Raw genomic sequence first — 20,393 nt, 5'->3', positions numbered from 1 at the left:
TACAGTCTTTATGTTTTTGTCGTTTTCCACCAAACATTTACGAAACTATTCAGCTCTAATGGCTGTCACAGCAGTTTTACCACTCAATCGATTAAACAAATAAAATCAGTTTTAGTTTGTGTCCTGATTTGCAAACTAACGTTTTTTCCCAACATTATTCTTTTATTTAAAAAAAAAAAGATGTTTTAATATTTACAAACCAATTTTATTTACTTTTCTATAGGCCTGGATGCCTAAATAATTATATCCGGATTGAACTTCTGCAGGATCCCTTTGCAAAAACTGGTCTATTTAAGTGTACTACAAGTATACTTTACTAAAAGGTAGGCAGTTTGCTGGAAGTTTTTACTTTTTATTTATTTATTTTATATATATTAAACATGACTTTAGATTCAGTGAATTAAAAAGACAAAACAACAGTAATTGCAGCCAAAAGGAACAACGGATAACAGATAAAAACTAAATAATTCCAACTTTAGTAATTCAAGTTTTTTTTTTTTACTATATAAAAATTTCAAAATTCCACTCATCGTGTTTGGAGAAGAAGGAATCCTGAGCAGCATCCAAAGAACACCATAACTACTGTAAAGCATGGGGGTGGAGGCATCATGCTTTGGGGCTGTTTTTCAGCAAAGGGACCAGGACGACTGATCCGTGTAAAGGAAAGAATGAATGGAGCCATGTTTGGTCAGGTTTTGAGTGAAAACCTCCTTCCATCACAGGGCATTGGAGATGAAACATGGCTGAAGCATGACAACAATCCCAAACACGTTGCCTGGGTAACGACGGAGTGGCTTCGTAAGAAACATTTCAAGGTTCTGGAGTGGCCTAACTAGTCTCCAGATCTCAACCCCATAGAAAATCTTTGGAGGGAGTTGAAACTCCATGTTGCCCAGAGACAGCCCCAAAATCATCACTGCTCTAGAGGAGATCTGCATGGAGGAATGGACCAAAACTGTTTTTGAAAACCTGGTGAAGACCTACAGAAACATTTGTTATTGACCAAATACTTATTACAAATACAAATGATTCTTTAAAATCAGACAATGTGATTTTCTGGATTTTTATTTTCTTATTTTGTCTCTCTTTATTGAGCTTTATGAAAATTACAGGCCTCTCTCATCTTTTTTAGTTGTAGAATTTGCACAATTCTAAATACCTTTTTGCCCCACTGTACTGTTGATATATTTATATATATATATCCCCACACATTTCAAGTCACATCTATTTGAAAATCTGAAAGAAATGTATATTTTTTTCACAGCTATCTGTTTTTATAAACTTATTGTAAACTTACAATGGTCCAATTTAGTCTGAAGAAGTATTTACTTCTATTCAAGTCTTCTTCTTTCTCTTTCGGCTTGGCCCATCAGGGGTCGCCACAGCGAATCAGCCTATTCATTGCGGATGATTCGCATGGTTATCTTGGCAAAGTTTTACGCCGGATGCCCTTCCTGACGCAACCCTCTCGAATTAACCGGGCTTGGGACCGGCACAGAAGTAGAGAAGGGAACAGGGAGCAGCCCGAATTCGAACCCCAGTTTCACGGACGGAAGGCGCCGCAAACCAGCACGAGCTAAACCGGCTCCCCATTTACTTCTATTCAAGTGTGCTTCATAAAATAAAAGTTTGCAAATGGATGCTGTACAAAACCTATCAATAATATAAATCAAAATTCTCCATCGGATATTTTAGTTATTTGTTGGTTATTCTAAAAAAAATAAACGCATTTTTTCAGCCACGTCTTTGAAAAAAATTTTTTTTTAAACATTTCCAGAATACAAAACAAAAATACAACATTTAAAAAATTCAATATCAGAATAAAACAGTGTTCAGAATACAAAACATTTTGTTTTTAACCTTTTAAAAATCTAAACTATTATGAACAAAATTTTATATATTTTTAAGGAAATTTATAGACAACTACAAATAAAAAATTGAAAAGGAGTCACGTCTTTATATCAATGATTGTTAAATAGCTTACATCAGCCTCTTCTCAGCCAATCGATATCAACCAATGAGTCACGTGATTCCTCATGGGAGGAGAGCACCGCCATCTTGGTGAGGTCAAGTCACTGCTGCAGTGCACCATGTGAACACATTTTTTGCAAAATGCCAGTTCATTGTGCGGGTTTCAACAGTCAAAATCGGATAAATGAGTCCATGGAGAAGGAAGGCATAACATTTGACAGGTAAGTACTATAATGTTTTTCTTTTAATCCTGCAGGGGCTTCATTAATAGAACACATGTTGACATGCATGATGCTGCAGGGCTATTATCAACATGCTGCATGATGTACTTATAATTTGCTGTTGACATAAATGTAAACTTTATTGTGTCAAACCTATATACAGTATACTAGGACTAGGCTAATATAGTAATATAGATTTATACATTTCTGACTCAGTGGCTGAACTTTTCTTGCAGGTTTCCAATGGATTCAGACTTAAGGAAAAAGTGGGCCTTATCTATCACAAGAGCTAACCCAGATGGATCACTGTGGTACCAACTAGTAACACAGTCTGGCTGTTCAAAATATTTTGTGGAAACAGATTTTGACAAAACTGTTTCCTTGAAACCCAGCACCATACCATCTGTGAGCGGGTCTCCCTTGGGGGGGGTCCTGGCTCGTACCTGGGGTTGGGGCGGGGGGATGCCCGGAACTCCTGGGTGGTGGTGGGGTGCTCGTCTGGGGCTGTGGGTGCCCTTCTCAGGTGGGGCCCTGCGTTGGGCTCTCCCGGCGCGGCGGGGGGGCTGCTCTCTTGGTTGGGCTGGGGCGCCGCTCTCTTTCCCCCGTGCTTCCCTGCTCTCTGGCTCTGGGGGCCTCGCGGCGGTCCTACTGGTCCTGGCCCGGGTGGCGGATTTGGTCGTCCAGGGGGCGGTTGTCCCCTGCCTGCTGCCGTGTGGCGTTGGGGGGTTCTGGCTGCCGCTGCTGCTGCGGCGGGGGTCTTGGTGTGGGGATGGCTGGGCACTCCTCCTCCTTCTTTTAACATTCCACCATCCATTTTAGAAGAACATAAACACTCACCTGAGCACAGGTGTTAGCTCACCTTTGCACTAATAGTTTGCATGATTGAATGAATGAAAGATTTCACACTAGTTGGTTTAAAGGAATAGGTATGCGTGTGTGAACACTATCTGTTTTGTGTACATGTTGACATGTGGACATTTTTACAGCTAGCAGGTGTGTTGATGACATTTCAGAGTGTGTGTGAACAGGCCCCGCCCTTTTTGTACTACATTTGAACCTTACCGTAATGTTAAACAACCAGTAAACCTGTCTGCTTTATGCTGCTTCATGGTCTTACCCCCCCCCCCCCCCCCCCTCCCAGTATCACCCCCCCCCCCCTCTAACATCCCTCTCTCTTCTTCCCTCCTTTCCTTTTCCGTCCGGTCCAACACCAAAGATTTTCAAACATATTGAAATTAATAAAGTACCTTTGGTTTGTCTCAAGATTAATAACCCCTCTTGTTAAAGTAAAATATGTCCAACACAAGAGGCCCTCAGCTCTCATCTGTTTGCCCAGCTGTTGGACAGGACAAGTTAGGAAAAAAAAAAATAAAAAAAAATGTTTCCTTGAAACCCGGTACCATACCATCTGTGTTACACAAATTAATCAACCACGAATAAGTAGGGTACATCTATTGTTTTTCTTTGTTTTTTAGGGTAAATCTATTGTTGACTTTTGGACTTTCTGTTGACTTAATATTTACTTATTGCTATTATTTCTTATTTTTATGGACTTACTATTAATTTATTATTATCTATTATTATTATCATTGACTTCTAAATAATTTAAACTACATGTCAAAGAGGTCTAAAACTTCTAAATGTTTAGAAATTCCTTTTAGTATTTTTTTAAAGTCCTGCAACTATGCATGTTTCATTAAAGTTTGAGCTTGTTTCTCTTATTTAACAACAAATGATTTATATATATATATATATATATATATATATATATATATATATATATAAATATATATATAAATCATTTGTCATAATCATTTTATATAAAGTTATTTAGATGCCACCAAAAGCAGTAGAAAGCGTTGTCATGTGGGCGCCGACGACCTTACCAAGATGGCGTCGCTCCACCGGAGGCCAGGCGTCCCAAGCGGGTGTGTCTCTTCTAGCGATATAACTCATTGATGTCAACGACGTACAAATCAGTCTGCGATTGATTAGTATTCCTGGAAGGCTACTGAGAACGAAAGCTAACACGTGCTGCTAACTTTTACTACTTTACCTGTTTTCTTGTCGATATTTGTCCTGTTTTTAAGTGGAATCGTTCAATTTGAACGTTTTCTGTCCCGTTTAGTGATAATCTGGTTTGCTATATGGCGGACAATGGAGACGACGAGGATCATTACAGAATCAAAGAAGGCGACTACGTAGTTTTGAAAAGAGGAGACATCTATAAATCTGTGCAGATACTTCCAAAAAAGTAAGTTGGACATGAAAAAAGCAGTAGGAATTTGAAAATACAGTGCCTCTTATGTGTATTGCTTATTGTTTGATGAGCTGGAATAACTGGGAACGAATTAAAAGGTATCAGACCGGACCTAATTTGATGTTACTCAGCACCATCCTCCTTCCGGTCTGCTCACAGAAAAGTGATTTTTGAGAAGCAGTGGATTTTCCTGGATAACGTGGTGGGATGTTTGTACGGAAACACGTTCGAGATCCGGTCTGGAGGGGGTCTCCAACTTCAAAACACCAAGACCACCGAGAGCCCCCCAGGTGGGAATCACAAAGACGTCATCTGCAGCTGTGGTTTTGTCAAGAGCAAGAAGTCATCTTCATTCATTCATCCGATGTTTCTGCTCTTCTTCTTCATGATTCACGGTCCTTCAGACTCAAAGGTGGCGGGAACAGACAACAGGAATATCATTGATGATGGGAAATCCCAGAAACTCACCAAAGATGACATCGAGAAGCTGAAAGATCAAGGTCTGAAGGGTCAGGTACAGACAGAACTTCACTTCCTAGTCTGGGTTCGGTTTTAGCAAGAATAACAAGCAAAAAACAATTTAAACGAAACAGACATATACTAAATCTAAAATGTTAATATTTGTTCGTTAGAAAAACAAATCCATTGTTTACAATAATGGATTTTTCAAGCTATAAATATAGATTTTGTGTGAATTTGCAGTAATTCTTGGGAACTTCAACAATGACCAGAATAACTCTTTTTTTATTTTTTTTAAATCAAACTTTATTTATAAAAAGCGCTTCCCATGCTTTTTGATACACTTCAAAAACAAAATAAAGGAACAGCTTCACACCCTAAATGCAGACAGAAAAAGGTAATAAAGAACATATTCTATTCTATTCTATTGCCACAAGGAAATACACGGGCTAAAATAATTACAAGAAAACGTTCAAATGAAATATTTTCAAATACGTACAAGAAAACATTAAATAAATTATAATACAATAAAACTAATCAAGTGCGATTATCTTAAAGGTGGGTCTTTTCTTAAAAACTTTTACATTTTACTTTTTTTCCTTCCAACTTCAACAGTTTGAAAACATCTTAAACTTTGTGTTTAATCTAATAAAAACAAGTTTGTTTGTGGACTTCAGGTTTGTCAGAGCAATGTGATCAAAAGTACTTTTTAATAGTTTACTTTAATTTTAATTAAGCTTTTTGTGATTACCTTGATTATCTAAAAAAAAAAAAAAAGTTTTTTTAACATCTTTTTTAAAAAAGTAAAGTAATTAAATATCTGAAAATATTGAATGAAAATAAACGAGTGGATTTGTTATCAAATCAATAATACTACACCAATATCCACAAATGATCAGGATTACTTTTTATTCACATTTGACTTTTAACGTTTATTTGATTTATTTAAACTTTTTAGGTTTCAACTGATAAAAAAAAATTCTAAATTAATTTTTTTGTCTGTTCTACGTTTGTTAGAGAACATGTCAAATGTTTTTAAAAAAACAGTTTGATTTTTACAGAACTTTATGCATTTTTCTGTGGGTGATTCGCATCCAAACGTTTGCGTTTTGTTGTACTTTTGGTATTTTTCCAGGATCCAACTTTTTCTTCTTTTTTTTTACTGAAAGTCTTCAGTTAAAAAAATCTTTCAGCCGTTTAAACCCCATTTATATGATACAAATCTGAATTTTTGTTCAGATTTACAGGATTAGATTGGATTTAAATTACCAGTTTGAGCAATTTCAAAATGTATTTGACTTTTGTGTTTAACTTGATTTTGTAAAAACACTTCAAAAGTGCTGAAACCGATAAAAAAGGTTGTTTAGTGTCTTTAGAAATAAATAAAAAAAAGTAGAGAAGCTTCAATGTTTGAAAATGTTTTTAAAAATTAGAGGGGGGGGGGGGTATTCAGTGGGGTTCAAAATGTTTAAATGGCTCCACTACTTTTTAAGACTGAAAATAACAGCATGATTTGGGTGTAAAGTAAATCTAGTCTTGGATTAAGTTCTGTAATCTCAGTCAAATCTATCCTGAGTTTAAACAACTTTTTTATTTTTATTTTTTTAATTTTTAATATAATGTGAGACTTTTGGTGCTGGACTCAAAGAGAAGAATGTTCTGGTGAGTCCCTCCATGTTTACTCCTCAGGAAATCATCCAACAGCTCATAGAGAACAGCGCCACCTTCAGTAACAAGACGGAATACGCTCAGGATAAATACATTAAGAAGAAGAAGAAGAAGTGAGTCCTCCAGCGGCCTCGCAGACGGACTTGTCTTGTTTTCTGACGTTTCCTTTTTGTTTTAGGTATGAGAACACTGTGACGGTTCTGAGGCCGACCTGCCGGATCCTGGCCATGATGTACCACGGCCGTGAACCGGGAAAGATCTGGTGAGTCGAGCGAACGCGCCGATGGTGGAAACATAAACTTCATGCTTGTGTTTCCGTGGGACGCAGCCATCTACGCTACGACACTCTTGCCCAGATGTTGACGCTGGCAAACATCCACGCCAACAGCAAGGTTCTGGTGTTTGAGACCTGTGCCGGACTCGTGCTGGGATCCATTATGGAGCGAATGGGAGGTAGTATTATGGTGTGGGCACGAAGCCTCTCCCCTCGAGTTCTCCAAACTCATTCCTCCGTTTCTGTGTGGTCCAGGCCACGGCACCGTTGTCCAGATGTTTCCAGGAGGCGGTCCTGTCCGGGCCGGCGTGGAGAGCTTCGGCTTCCCCGCACATTTTTACGAGACGCTGCACGAGTTCCCCATCTGCCACCTCAACGCTTTGGAGGCGGGAATTCTGGACACCTTCGCCAAAGCCCCTGATGCTGGTGTGAAGTTCTTACTGATAACTGATGACTGATGTCCGCTACTGGAACACGTGGAGGAGAACTTTATGTTTTTATACGTTAAAGGTGAAAAAGAGTCCAACATGACCGCAGAGGAGGAGGACGTTCTGCCTGGAGCCGACCCGCAGGGCGACAGTCCAGAGGAGCAGAGGATGGAGACGGTGAGCGCAGACGACAAAGTTCAGGACCAGAAGAAGCAGGAGGAGGAGAAACGCAGAGAAGCCAAGGTGGGTTCCAGCTTCAGAAGCCTCCAGACCTTCTGACCGCATCGCTTGAGGTCAAAGTGTCAGTGATCGGTGTTGGACTTGAGCTGAACTTTAGTCTGAAGGTGGGGCTCAAAGATGAAACTGACAGGTTGTACTTTCAGCTCTCTGGTACCTACGCTTCAGAGAAGCCAAAGAAGGTCAAACACCTTGGTTGCTTCCAAAAATGGTCCACTGGTCCGTCTGCGTTCTTTAACCAATCAGAATGTTTAGATCGCCTCAGCCGTCTGATGTTCGTCTCTCTGCAACTCAAACTTTACACAGGAGTTCTGTTTCCAGTCTGTTCAAAAAATACAGGAAACCGGTCCGGGTTTCAAAATAAAAACTGGTACTTTCAAAATAAATGTTGTTACTGTGATGTGTTTAAGTGATAACTCACGTCCACCTTCGCCGTGGACGTCCAAAGTCGAATTTTTATAACAGAGAGGACTCGCTGAAGCAGGAGGGGGTCCAAAGTTGTAATTATTGATGGGGCGGGGGTCGCAGGAAGCTGGGGGGAGGGTGGCAGAGCAGAGACGCAACGGGGGCGACGTAAACCGCCTGTCGGATCCTCACGCCACACGAGGGAGACGCGCCGCAGACGGGCCGGTGTGCATCCGGCTTTAGGACCATGCAGGCGTTCCTCCCGCTGGAGGCAGGAACGGTGTTTTTCGCAGCACCGATCACCAAACCTGGTTGAAGTTTTGAGGCCGGAAGCTCCTCTGGAGCGAAGCTCCAAAAGTTTGGTTCATTTGACGCCTCGGAGCTTCGCTGCAGGTTAGTCACGGCTGATGACGGGACATCAGAGTCCAGCGTTGGTCCCATTGGGGGCTTCTAGCAGACTTTAGGTGTAAAAATATAAATGTCTCGTTTGTTATCGTCCGGCTGTTTTGGAACCAAAACCAACGGAGCAACAGCAAAACCTGGTAATGATCCAAAATTGCATCTTTTTTTCTGTTTTGGAAGGCTCAAGAGAAGAAGGTGAAGCAGGAGGAGAAGCAGAGGAAGCTGGCAGCGGCTGCGGCCCGACTGGACGGCAGAAATGCTGACGGGTTGGTTTCTCTTTCCTCCTCCTCAGCTCTTCCAGCCTCCGTGGAGCTTTGACGCCTCGCAGGTTTAGGAAATGACAGTCATTAGAAAGGAAATCCGCTTAATTGTCAGGTCATTTCCATTCTTGGCGAAAACCTCTGTCCTCTAAACGAAAAGGAGAATTTCCTTTTCAGCTTTTTTATCTTGATGGATGGCTGAGTTGGTGTGAAGGTGGCGTTCGCTGCTGAATTCCAAGTATTGATCTGCTGGGTTTATGGTCGCAGCACCATAAACGCCGTGGCGTTTGTCCTAAATCAGCCTCGGCTGTTGACTCTCATCCAGCAGCAGAAGAAAACGGATGCGCCGCAGAAAGCCGTTCGTCTTGCGCCTCCCGCTTTCCCGCGGTCACGCCGCCGCCGCAGCTCTGCGGCTGACGTTTGTGTTTCTGCACGCGCAGGCTGGTCATCGCGAGCCGCTTCCATCCGTGTCCCGTCCTCCTCCGCCTGCTCCGGTTCCTCTCCCCCTCCAGACCTTTTGTGGTTTACTCCCAGTACTTGGAGGTAAGGACCGGTGTGAGGGTTTCCACCTTGGAGCGCGTGTTTCCTGTTAAAGCTGCGTCTTTCCTTCCCGTTCCTGCAGCCTCTGATTGAGTGCTACACCAAGCTGAAGGAACAGGGGGGCGCGGTCAGCCTCAAACTCACCGACACCTGGCTGAGGCATTACCAGGTAAACCAGAACCAACGTTCTCATTAGTTCTACATGTGAGATCATCCGCTTTAGATTTATTTGCCTTTTTTTATTTAGCTAACTAAAAAAATGGTATTTTAGTGTTAAAACTTTGGAATAACTGCTTAAAAGTGCATATTTTTACAAATATTGTCATTAGAAAGTTTTGGTTTTGATACTTAAAGTCCCACTTTGATCAACTTTTGATCTATTTTCAGAGTGTTCACAGTGTTTTTTAAATTATGATGGTGCCGTTTTCTAGGACATAGTTCCTGCAGAGCGGCCGGAGTTCAGCAGAAATTCACCTCCGACTCGTGGACGGGACTGTTGCCGTGGAGTAGCCCCGCCCCCCCTGAAAAGTTCCTTCATTTCTGATGTGGTTCTCAGATTATTTCATGTTTTAAATCCTTTGTACAAAAATAAAATCTTCACCAAAAACCCGTAAAACTTTAGAAAGAGGAGCAAATCCAGCCGCTGCCCAACGTCTGCCTCCGTCATCACAGTGCTGCTCCTCAGTCAGGGGTCAGAGGTCAGCAAGCAGAGCGTCATTCTGATCGAACCCGTCGCCGTGCCTCCCGAGTGAGGAGGTGCAGGAGTTTCCTCAAATGTAGACATTTTTTAAAGAGCCACTACAATAAAATAAAAAAAAGGTTTCCTGATGATGAAGGACACAAACAAAGAAAGTTGGGCTTTAAATTTTATTTCTTTGTATTTATTCCAATGAATCAAAAGTAGATGATAAAAAAGCGTTGTATTTGTGGCGTTGACATTTTGCTGGTATAGTGACAAGGCAACGTGGGGGGAGGGGGGTTGCCGAACGCAGAGGTGACTTTCTGATGAACTCCTGCCGCTCCGCAGAAACTACGTCCTAGAAAACGACTGTTTTGTTTTTTCATTTTGGCTAAAATCGCCATAATCATCGTGAAAAGATCGCTGGTTACGTTTTGGAAATGGATCAAAGACGCGCTGGAGTCTGAAAATCCGCCGCATCTCTGCACTAAAGAACCATCTTGGCTTTTGATTCTCGTCTCGTTCATCTGCCTTCGCTGAGTCGACAGACGCTCTTCTTCGTGCAGGTGCTGCCCAACAGGACGCATCCTCGCCTGCTGATGAGCGGGGGCGGGGGCTACCTCCTCTCAGGAACCACCGTGGCGCCGGAGCCGCCCGCAGGCTCCACGCCCAGCGAGGAACCGGCGCCCAAGAGGCAGAAGCTGAAAGCCACGGAGGGGTGAAGAGACCCCGGCCGTCTGCCGGGGGTCCCGCTCAGGACGCGGCGTCGGTCAGAGGCGTTTCTGGAAAAGGGGGCGGAGCATCTGCTGCGGGTGGTGGGGAAGCGGCTGCACCACAAATAGACCGTCAGCCCAAAAAAAGGGGCGTGAATTTTTATTTTTTGAATTTGTTTTGATGGTTTTTTTAGACGTTTAGTTAATTAATATTATTATGATGCTTTGACCTCTGTTCACTTTGAGAAATAAACTGGAGATATTTTTTGGTCCCAGAATAATTGTTTTTATTGAGACACATTAAGCTGTTTAGAATAGGATTTTTATTTTATTGTTTTTTATAATTAGTCACGTTTCATGTTGCACACAAAAATCCATGCCATGCATTTCAAAGAACATCAACATGTCGCTAAAATGAGAACTTTATGCTCAAATTTAACCACTTTTGTACTTTCTTCTTTTTTTTTAGTCATTTTAAAACGAAGGACAAACTATAAAACACTCGGGATTGTTGATCGTCAGGGTTACGCGTTCTCATGCAGCTTTGCAGCCATTTTCTGCAGCTCCATGTCCATCACTGCCAGGTTTTCCAGCTCTTTCTCCTAAAAGGAACACAGAAAGAGAAACTGACTTTATCTGAGCGCTGACAGGAATCCAGCCTTCTGACCACAGAGTCTGCATGTCGCCGAGGCATAAACCGCTTCCTACATATTGTGCTGCAGCACTGATGAAGCAAGTTTTTAATAATGGGAGGTTTTTTAAAGAGGGAATGATTGTGCAGTGATACTGTAGACGATGTAAAAAAGGGAGAAAAGAGGCAAACACGCTGAGATAAAGGCTGGGAAAGTGGAGTTTTCATGTCCTGCATCAGTTCCTGGACTGAAGGACCAGATTGTTTTCGCAATTCCTCTTTGTCGCTGCGCCTTTGAGTCCCACGGTAAAATACAAACGTTGATGACATCACAGCGAGAGACATGTAAAAAGGAAAGAAAGAATGGGGCCTAGGTGATATCCTAAGGAAGTTTTGAAACTATTATGGGATGGGCACACGACCAGCAGGAGTAAGTGAAGAGAAAACTTTGGGGATCGTCACATAATTTGACACACTTTCGGCCGGGTTAAGTCTACGACCAAAGTTTCATTGACCTTTGACCTCAAGAAGAGGCAGCCGTTTGGAATTTTACCCCAGAGAAATCCCCTCAAGTACAGTCTACAAATTCGAAGTCCTCGTTGGAATTTGCATCTAATGCCTCCTAAGTCCTGAAGCATCATTGGGAAGCAACTTGTGGAAAAAACAGAGTTAGAAGTTGTAGATGTAGCATGACGAGCTCACTGGAATATTGTAAAGAATCTGAATGAAACAACATTGCATAGAATATGAACATATTATAAATTTGGGCTTTGTTGACAAAGAAAGCCTGTGTTGGTAAGGAAATCAAAAAAATTACTTTTGCCAATTCTTGTAAAAATGACAGACATGTTCGTTACCCCCTGGCGACCAAAAAAAGAAATGGTTGCTATGGAGATGATGCAACAGAAAAGCTGCCATTTTGAAAAAAGTGTTTTTTTCCCCCCCCCATTAATTTGTCACGTGGGTGTCGGGGGTTGTGAGGGGCATGTGGCAGCTTTAGTTTTAGACTTGTCATGAGACGGAGATGCTTTTTGGATTCACCAGGTCCTGCAGCACAAACGAAGACGCTCATTTACCTCCTGGGGCGTAAGCACCCTCTGCTGTGAGCCCCTCCTAGCCTCCTCGTACGCTGGGTTCCCCTTGTAGCTCAGCAACTGGGCCAGCTCACTCATCTGGACCAAACACAACCAAAAGGTGGTGTCACGTGGTGCAACAGAAGCTGCCAATGCTCAGAGGAATTCTGTCTCGCCTTCAAAAGTATCATGAATACCTTGTTGGATGCAGCAATCGGTTCATCTGAAGCTCTCCTATACCAAGCAGGCGGGTAGTCGGACCTGTAAATCCAGGAAAAGAGCTTCTTAGATAAGTGGGATTTATTATTACTGTATGACTTTATGAGCAACATGCATTAAAGTTGCATATTTGTACACCTGATATTACCAACACCTGCGGTAAATCATGCTGCAGGAGGAAATAAAAGAAATATATGACAATAGAAGAACCTCTGGGCTTCATCTTCATCCTTTGCTTCCTCTTCATATTTGGAGTCCTCCTGGTCCTCATCTTTTGATGCACCTCCGCGCTTATGAAACTTCGTTTTGTGGTGGTATCGATGCGTTGGTTTCCAAATCCGCTTTTCTATTTCTCCAACGTCGTTTGATGGCCTTTTCTCCAAATCCCAGGACTCCTGACTGCGTTCTCCTTCTGGTTCTTCCTCAACCCCCTCTTCATCACGTCTGTGTCTTCTTTGGTGGTATCTTCCAGGTCTCCATCCCCTCTTGTCATATCCAGTGTCAAAATCCCAGTATTCCTGACTGCGTTCTTCTTCAGGCTCTTCATCGCGTTTGTGTCTTATTTGGTGATACCTTCCAGGTCTCCACTTCCTCTTGTCCACATCCCAGGATTCTTGGCTGCGATCTTCATCCGGTTCCTCTTCAACCCCCTCTTCATCACGTCTGTGTCTTATTTGGTGGTATCTTCCAGGTCTCCACTTCCTCTTGTCCACATCCCAGGATTCTTGGCTCCGATCTTCATCTGGTAGTTCCTCAACTCCCTCTTCATCACCTCTGTGTCTTATCTGATGATACCTTCCAGGTCTCCACTTCCTCTTTTCCACATCCCAGGATTCTTGGCTGCGATCTTCATCCGGTTCTTCCTCAACCCCCTCTTCATCACGTCTGTGTCTTATTTGGTGGTATCTTCCAGGTCTCCACCCCCTCTTGTCATATCCAGTGTCAAAATCCCAGTATTCCTGACTGCGTTCTTCTTCAGGCTCTTCATCGCGTTTGTGTCTTATTTGGTGATACCTTCCAGGTCTCCACTTCCTCTTGTCCACATCCCAGGATTCTTGGCTGCGATCTTCATCTGGTAGTTCCTCAACTCCCTCTTCATCACGTCTGTGTCTTATCTGATGATACCTTCCAGGTCTCCACTTCCTCTTGTCCACATCCCAGGATTCCTGACTACGTTCCTCATCTGGTTCTTCCCCATCTTCTAACAGCTCTTCATCACGCTTGTGTCTCCTCTGATGGTACCTGCCCGGTCTCCAGTTCCTCTTCTCCGGTTCAGCGTCTACGTCCCAGTAGTCCCGGTTGTCTTCTTCACCGGGTTCTTGTGGTTCATCACTGCGTTTGTGGAACTTTTTCTTGTGATGATAACGATGTGTGGGCTTCCACATTCGCTTGTCTCTCTCTTCATCATCCTCGTGCCTCCCGCCGATATCCCAGTACTCTTCGCTACGTTCTTCCACTGGTTCTTCCTGCATTTCTTCATTGTGTTTAGTTCCTCCTTGATGGTATCTGTCTTCATCTTCCTCAACATTCTCTAATCTTTTTCCCATCACACCCCAGCTCTCCTGACTGCGATCATAATCCTCCTCTTCCTCTGCCCGCTTAGGTCTCTTCGCATGGTATCTTCCAGGTTTCCAGCGGCTCCTCTTCTCCCGATTTTCCGGCTCTTTAGTTCTCTGGTCCAGGTCTCCATCCAGACCATCTTCATCTTCAGGGTTTCCTGTTATGCCTCCCACAGATTTCAGAAGCGCCTCAACGTCCTTCACATCTGCTGGCTTTGACACAGGCGGGAGACCAGGCGATGCTATCTCCATGGTAACGGTCCCCCCATCACTGTTTTTGTCCGGTGGTGCATGTTTGACCCCTTTAATAAACAGTGTAACAGAAAAATATCATCCACTTGGTTTGTGGTAAAATACACATCATTTTATTTTATAGACAAACTGGGTCTTGGTTCTTATGGGTTAAAAAACTTTTAAACATCTTTTAACGGATGTAAGGTTAATTGTGTGAGGAGACTTCAGTGATCCATACCTGCTAGGAGAAGATCTCTGCAGTCTGGATCCAGCTGGGAATCCGCCTTGGACAGAGCTTTGGAAAAAACTTTAACCAAACACCGTTTGACCTGAAAAATTCAACAGTTTTCTTAGCAAACGGGACCAAATGATAATAATAATAATAATAATGTAAATTTCAAATTTGAGTCAATAAGATGGTACCATGTCTTCCACCTGCCCCTCTTTGGCCAAAGGAAGCGACAGACTTTCTGCTTGAGGAGGAAAAAAAGACATGCGTGAGACACAGGAGCTGTCCCTGGTCCTGAACGGATCTCCGAAATCACCCACCCGCGATCAGAGCCGCCGCCACCACGACGAAGACGGCTTTCATCCTGACGGAGGAGTGGAGACGCATCCGGGACGGGCTGTGAGTGCTGAGGTCCAGCTCCGGTCGTTGCGCTGCGCTGCGCTCTCGGGGCGCCTGCTGCTCTGAGCGGAGGAGCGGAGCCTCAAATAAGGAGGGGAGCGCGCCGCAGGAGCGTGGGAGGAGGACGGCTCCGGGCTCTCCGCGTGTCCTGACTCGTTAGAAGATGGCGAATTGAGTTAAAGTTGATGCGCAGAAAAGGTCGATCAACTTCACCTGGAGTGCATTTGTAAATCTACTTAGTGTCGTGATGCGTTCAGGTGATGGTTTGCAGCAAAAAACACCGTGAAAGCTAAACATTTAAATGCTTTCCATTCTTTTCTCAATTAATACATTTCCTCTGTTGAATTTTCTTGCACGAACGCCTAAAAATCATCCATACTGAGGTATGTGTGCAGCACTATCTGACATTTAAAACAAGTTTTAAAAGACTCATTCCACATTGATGCAAGAAAAGGCAACAAAATGTCCCCTGAATGGAAAGAGAGTCAGTCATTTTTCCATTGTCTACTGGCAGAAGAGTTGGATGCACATGAGGGCACATGGTTTGATTTGTTTCCTCCAGGATATTTGCAGACTTTCTCTTTCTTAAAATGAAAAACCTCCTTCTTTGACATTGTGTTTATTTGCAGAGATGCTCTCTGCTGCAGCCACTGAGCCATCCCTTTAATAATAAATATATATATATTTAAACACTTATATTTACTAAAGTCTGAGCATTTACGGGCTAAACAATTGCAGCTTGATTCACTGAAGTCTTTCAGGCTCAACCGGAAAACTTTTATGATCTGGAGGCGACGCTTCAGCTGTTTATCCATTTCAAAAGTGCTGACTCCAGCAGACTTGAACTTTTTTCTGGCTCATTGTACCAAATGCTGCAGAGCTCCTTTCTCCTCATTTCTCTGTAGGCTTCACTTCAGGTATTAGTCATTTGTAATGCACAACTTCCTAATTTTGTGCCAATTCTCATGCACATATTTCCAAAAATTAGTTCTATCTTCATTCTTTTCTATTATCTTATGATTGTACTCTTATGTCTTTTTTTGTCTTTTTTATTGGTCAGTTTTTGAAATTCACATCCATACCAATAAAGATTTCCAGTTCTCTAGAACCTTCTGTCGTCGTTGTTTCCGCCCTCACGGATGGATACGGGATAATTCCACATCGATGCTGTTCCTCAGAAACAACCATGACAGGAGGGTTGAACAGGTTTTTAAACACTTTAGCCAGACTTTGCCCCAGATTAGAGCATTTGAAACATGAATTCTGTTTAATCCGAAGCATGATGCCATGTTCTGAAAATGGCATTGTTTTGGGAAGCCATGAAACAGTCATTTGGCCGATTGAACAGTTGTGATCTGCAATCAGCCGGTGAAGACGCTCTAAAATAAAACAGAGGAAGAGGGGCGAACACTGAAGATGCCGTCTGTTCTCAGCAGGTTTAGCCTGAAGTGAATCTTCTGCTCAGTCAGCAGATCGACGGCGACAAACCACTTCGCTGCTTCTTCTCAGGCATCTCTTCCTCCCATCGTCTTCAAACCCAGACACTGAACCTCAAGTATCTGATCAAAAGCTGCCATGGTTCCCTGAAATGATCAATCTAGTCTCCTGTCTGCTGATTCTTGTGCTTCAGGGTCAAATATTAATTCTAGATTCTTTCAGATCGTTTTTGTACAAAAACTTCTGCACTTCTCTGACTAAAACAAACGTCTTTGATGTTCATTCTGAATACATCTCCTCAACATCTGCCAGGAAATGTTACAAATTTGATAGACTTAAAAATAAAATGTACCTTAAATTGAAAGAAAAACATTTTTTAAATTCCATTGACTGACTTTCAGTTCAAAGTGTTAAAGATTTAGGATTTTGCTTGAAGCTGTACGATCTGGTTAAAATCTGATGTTTGTGACTCTTTGTATGTTGCAAGTAAAATAAGAACAACTTTGGTTAAGCTTAAGTCAAACTTGATTAAAGTGAGCTCTCTTTTAATTTTTAAGCTTTAAATGCTCTCCATCCGATATTTCATGGAAACTGTTGTTTTTTGTTACAAACAAACAGAAGATAACTTCTTCATAAACTGAAATTCGCAGCTGCTGTCAGTTGTTTCAGATCGGTTCCATGCATTCAGCTCTCTGCTGTTTTCCAGTTGTTGTTGTTGTTTTGGTGCAACAGTGACGAAATGAAAGATGACGTGGGGAACGTGTATCTTTTTTGTTTGCTGCTCCAAACAAGAATTTGTTGTAGAAGCTGTGACAAAATCCAACTTTTGTTGATGCCTAACTTTAGATTGAACTAAACTGAGAGTGAACACTGTACCACTCTGTCCTCCTGATCACCTCTGGATCTGGAGGAGCGAACATGAGAAGCGACACTGGTCATACATGCTAGACTTGGCTACACTCTTTAGAATATTCAGGCTGGCAGCTCTTCTTTTTGACACGTCTCATGTTCTCTTGACCCGTTTCCCTCTGCAGCCATTTTTAACACTTCAGTGCTTTAATTCTTTCCACTGATACACAATCTGTTTGAACAGAAACCCGATCAGAACGTCAAAGTTGAAATTGATTTGGCTTCGTTTGAGCAGCTCCTGAAGCTGTGGGGTGATGGCATTGGATTTCTTTTTTTCCAAGCTGACCTTTTTGTGCAACAAACCCCATTCAAATGCAATCCCATCTTGGAGACTGCAGAAAGTGGAGCATCCGAATGCAAAATATTATGTTTTGTAAATCTTTTTGTAGACTGGATGCTGGCACTTGTGGCCACACATGGCTAGTTTTAATACAAGTCGGCTGTAAACTGATTTGTTAGATAATGTGCTGCAAATCCAGGTCTAAATGTGTAAAAAATTAAAGCAAGATCTGTAATTTGTTGGATTTGGTATCAAAGCCGTTGAATAACATATCTTCTGTGTTCTGTGGAACAGTAAGTGTGAGCAGATGCTGAGGGACATCTGATCCTCCACTGCCTGTAAAAACATTGTTGGATCCATTTACATGCATGAATGGACGGAGAGTGGCTCAAGCTGAACCCAAATACAAGAGATGCATGAAAGGCTGAGGTTAGCTTTGATCTCTAGCGGAGCAAGCTTCATGTTTGGATCACGAGAACTGAAGTACGACGATCCAAGACAAAAAATCCTCTGTAATCAATTGCTGTCAAATACATGTAATTTTACCAACATTTTATTGCTATCAATTTATTTCTTTTTTGGGAAAACAGGTTTGAATTTTGCTTTTAGCCAGGTAACGATTTATTGTTGTCTTACAGGACAAAACAGACATTTTTGAGACCACTTTCTGTCATTTCTGAGGTAAAATATTCCGGTTTTATTCAAGACTTTGTCGGAGAAATGTTTCTTCCCTTCCTTTTTTTTTGCTAACAGTTTGAATGGTGAGCACATGCAGGATATAATGCTTTTACTTACAACTTTGAGAACATTTCTACACGGATTAGGAACAAGAGTAAATATTTTATTTGTGTTACAGAAAATGTTTTAAGTAATAGTTTTTTAATAGCAGGGTGGTGTGTAGGATGACTCTGATGACAAAGAAGATGAAGAAAGAACAAAGAATAGAAGCTATGACTGTTGTGGTGCAGAAAGTAATAAAGATGAGTAAGGGTGAAGTGATGGCGGCATTGAAGAGGATGAAGACCAGGAAGGCACTTGAAGAAAGAGGACCACAGATGCAATTGCTTTGAGGATGTTGATAGTGAAGAACAGAGAAGGTCATAGAGAGCTACACTATGTCTTTGTAGATCTGGAGAAAGTTTATGACAGGGTGTCCAGAGAGGAACTGTAGGATTGTAAGAGGATGTCCGGAGTGTCAGTAAAGCATGTTCAAGCACTGCAGGACATGTATGAGGGCTGTAAGAGAGTGGTGAGGTGTGCTGTAGGGGTGACAGAGAAATTCAAAGTGGAGGTGGTATTACATCAGGGATCAGCTGACAGATGAGGCTAGACAGGAATCACCGTGGACTGTGATGTTTGCAGACGATATTGTGGTTTGTAGCGAGAGAAAAGAACAGGTGGAGGAGAAGCTAGAGAGTTGAGGGTTTGCCCTGGAGGGGAGAGGAATGAAGGTTACATGGTTAGTGAAGGTTAGTGAGATTTCATGGAGAAGAGATAAAGGTGGAGGATTTTAGGAAACTAGGGTCAACAGTCCAGGAATGGAATGGGTGCAGAAAAGTGTCCTCTGTGATAGAATAGCTTCAACTCAAATAAAAGGAAAGGTGTAGAACAGCGGTCCCCAACCTTTTTAGCACCACGGACCGGTATGATGTCATATGAAGTTTTCACGGACCGGTCTTTAGGAAGTAGGCGGGGAACTATGTTAGCAACGCTACGCTGAAGGAGGAACAGATACGTGACAAGACGTACCCCGTGCTTTTATTTTGACAACATTGACCATCGCACAGGTGTCATCATCCTCTCCCTTTCCCACACTGCAAAAAAGAAGTTCTGTCTATTAAATGTAGCTTTCTTTTTTTGGAAGTCAAAGGTTCCTCTTCTGTCTCCTGGCTGGGCGTTTTCCCCTACAAAGAACCTTTCCAAAGACGTTTGTTTTTACTCACTTTTCTAGCTCCTGGGTTTTATTTTAGCGGTAACCTGTCACATGACTGAGAAGAGCGCCTTGGCCTGCGTCAAGAGTGACATAAACGGATGGAACAGAGAATTTTCAGGCATTTTTTCTAAATAAAACATCTTTCAGATTCCGAAATACATAAAACAGATGTGAGTTATTTATTTTTTCTGTGCGGCCCGCTGGTGTAGAAAACTGTGATGAGGCCAACCATGTTGTTGGGTCAGAGACAGTGGCTCTGAGGAAAAAACAGGAATCAGAGCTGGAGGTAGCAGAGATGAAGATGCTGAGGTTCTCTTCAGGAGTGAGCAGGATGGATAGGATCAGGAAGGAGGACATGTTAGAGGTTTTGGAGATAAAGTCAGAGACTGAGATGATTTGGACACGTCCAGAGGAGAAACGGTGAATCTATTGGTTGAAGGATGCTGAGTCTAGAGCTGCCAGGTCAAGAGGAGAGAGAGGATGCCGAAGGAGACAGGCTTAGATGGAGGAAGCCGATTTGCTTTGGCGATCCCTGAAGGGGAAAAGCCGAAAGGAAAGCTAAAAGATTGGTTATGAAATAAAGAAAAACTTAGATGATGCCTTCCTCTTTAAAGTTATTCATCAGAAAAATGTTGTAGTTATGAATACGGAACACACACTAGTCACATCAGATTAATTTGATCAAATAAATTCGAAAAATGAATAGTTGCTTGAAGGGGAGTGGAAAGGAGTGAGCTTACACATCCCACCCCCTATTGTGTTATTTGCAAAGTTGTCAAAATTCAATTCTTACTCCATCAACTTCTGTTAATTTACCAAATAACAAAACTGAATGCTTTTTCATTTTCCTCAGAAATCATTCCAGCATGAGCTCAGCAAACACTGAATATGGATCCACACTCCACGCCGCCGCTGTTTTGATTTTGTTTCCTTCAGAGATTTATTAGGTGTGTTTAAAAAAAAAACTTGCACA

The 20,393-nt window shown here is 42.3% G+C and overlaps 2 protein-coding genes across 7 annotated transcripts; one reads left to right on the top strand and one right to left on the bottom strand.

Moving 5' to 3' along the window:
* Positions 1-2,173: 2,173 nt before the first annotated feature.
* trmt6 (tRNA methyltransferase 6 non-catalytic subunit) lies at positions 2,174-10,795 on the top strand. 6 transcript variants are annotated; one of them, XM_078943220.1, is made up of 13 exons: positions 2,174-2,192; positions 4,321-4,446; positions 4,612-4,742; positions 4,857-4,966; positions 6,601-6,692; positions 6,758-6,841; positions 6,908-7,032; positions 7,109-7,279; positions 7,364-7,524; positions 8,506-8,591; positions 9,026-9,128; positions 9,208-9,294; positions 9,557-10,795. In XM_078943220.1, exons 2-13 carry the CDS (start codon positions 4,340-4,342, stop codon positions 9,737-9,739), a joined length of 1,440 nt encoding a protein of 479 aa, XP_078799346.1. In that variant the 5' UTR covers positions 2,174-2,192; positions 4,321-4,339; the 3' UTR covers positions 9,740-10,795. The 6 variants fall into 6 exon arrangements, with proteins under 6 accessions (XP_078799346.1, XP_078799345.1, XP_078799344.1 ...); XM_078943219.1 differs by lacking the exon at positions 2,174-2,192 and adding an exon at positions 2,485-2,503 and having other exon boundaries at positions 10,371-10,795; XM_078943218.1 differs by lacking the exon at positions 2,174-2,192 and adding an exon at positions 2,485-2,503.
* A 30-nt stretch (positions 10,796-10,825) lies between these two features.
* On the bottom strand, positions 10,826-15,005 carry chgb (chromogranin B). The gene is made up of 7 exons (XM_011491430.4): positions 14,783-15,005; positions 14,657-14,703; positions 14,472-14,562; positions 12,651-14,301; positions 12,419-12,482; positions 12,225-12,320; positions 10,826-11,119 (listed from the first exon to the last, which is right to left on the bottom strand). Exons 1-7 carry the CDS (start codon positions 14,847-14,849, stop codon positions 11,042-11,044), a joined length of 2,094 nt encoding a protein of 697 aa, XP_011489732.1. The 5' UTR covers positions 14,850-15,005; the 3' UTR covers positions 10,826-11,041.
* Between the last annotated feature and the right edge of the window lie 5,388 nt (positions 15,006-20,393).

This window comes from Oryzias latipes, chromosome 24 (assembly GCF_053564925.1).
Source record: "Oryzias latipes strain Hd-rR chromosome 24, Olatipes_Hd-rR_3.1".
Lineage (NCBI taxonomy): Eukaryota > Metazoa > Chordata > Actinopteri > Beloniformes > Adrianichthyidae > Oryzias > Oryzias latipes.
This window is presented reverse-complemented; position numbering and strand designations above follow the sequence as displayed.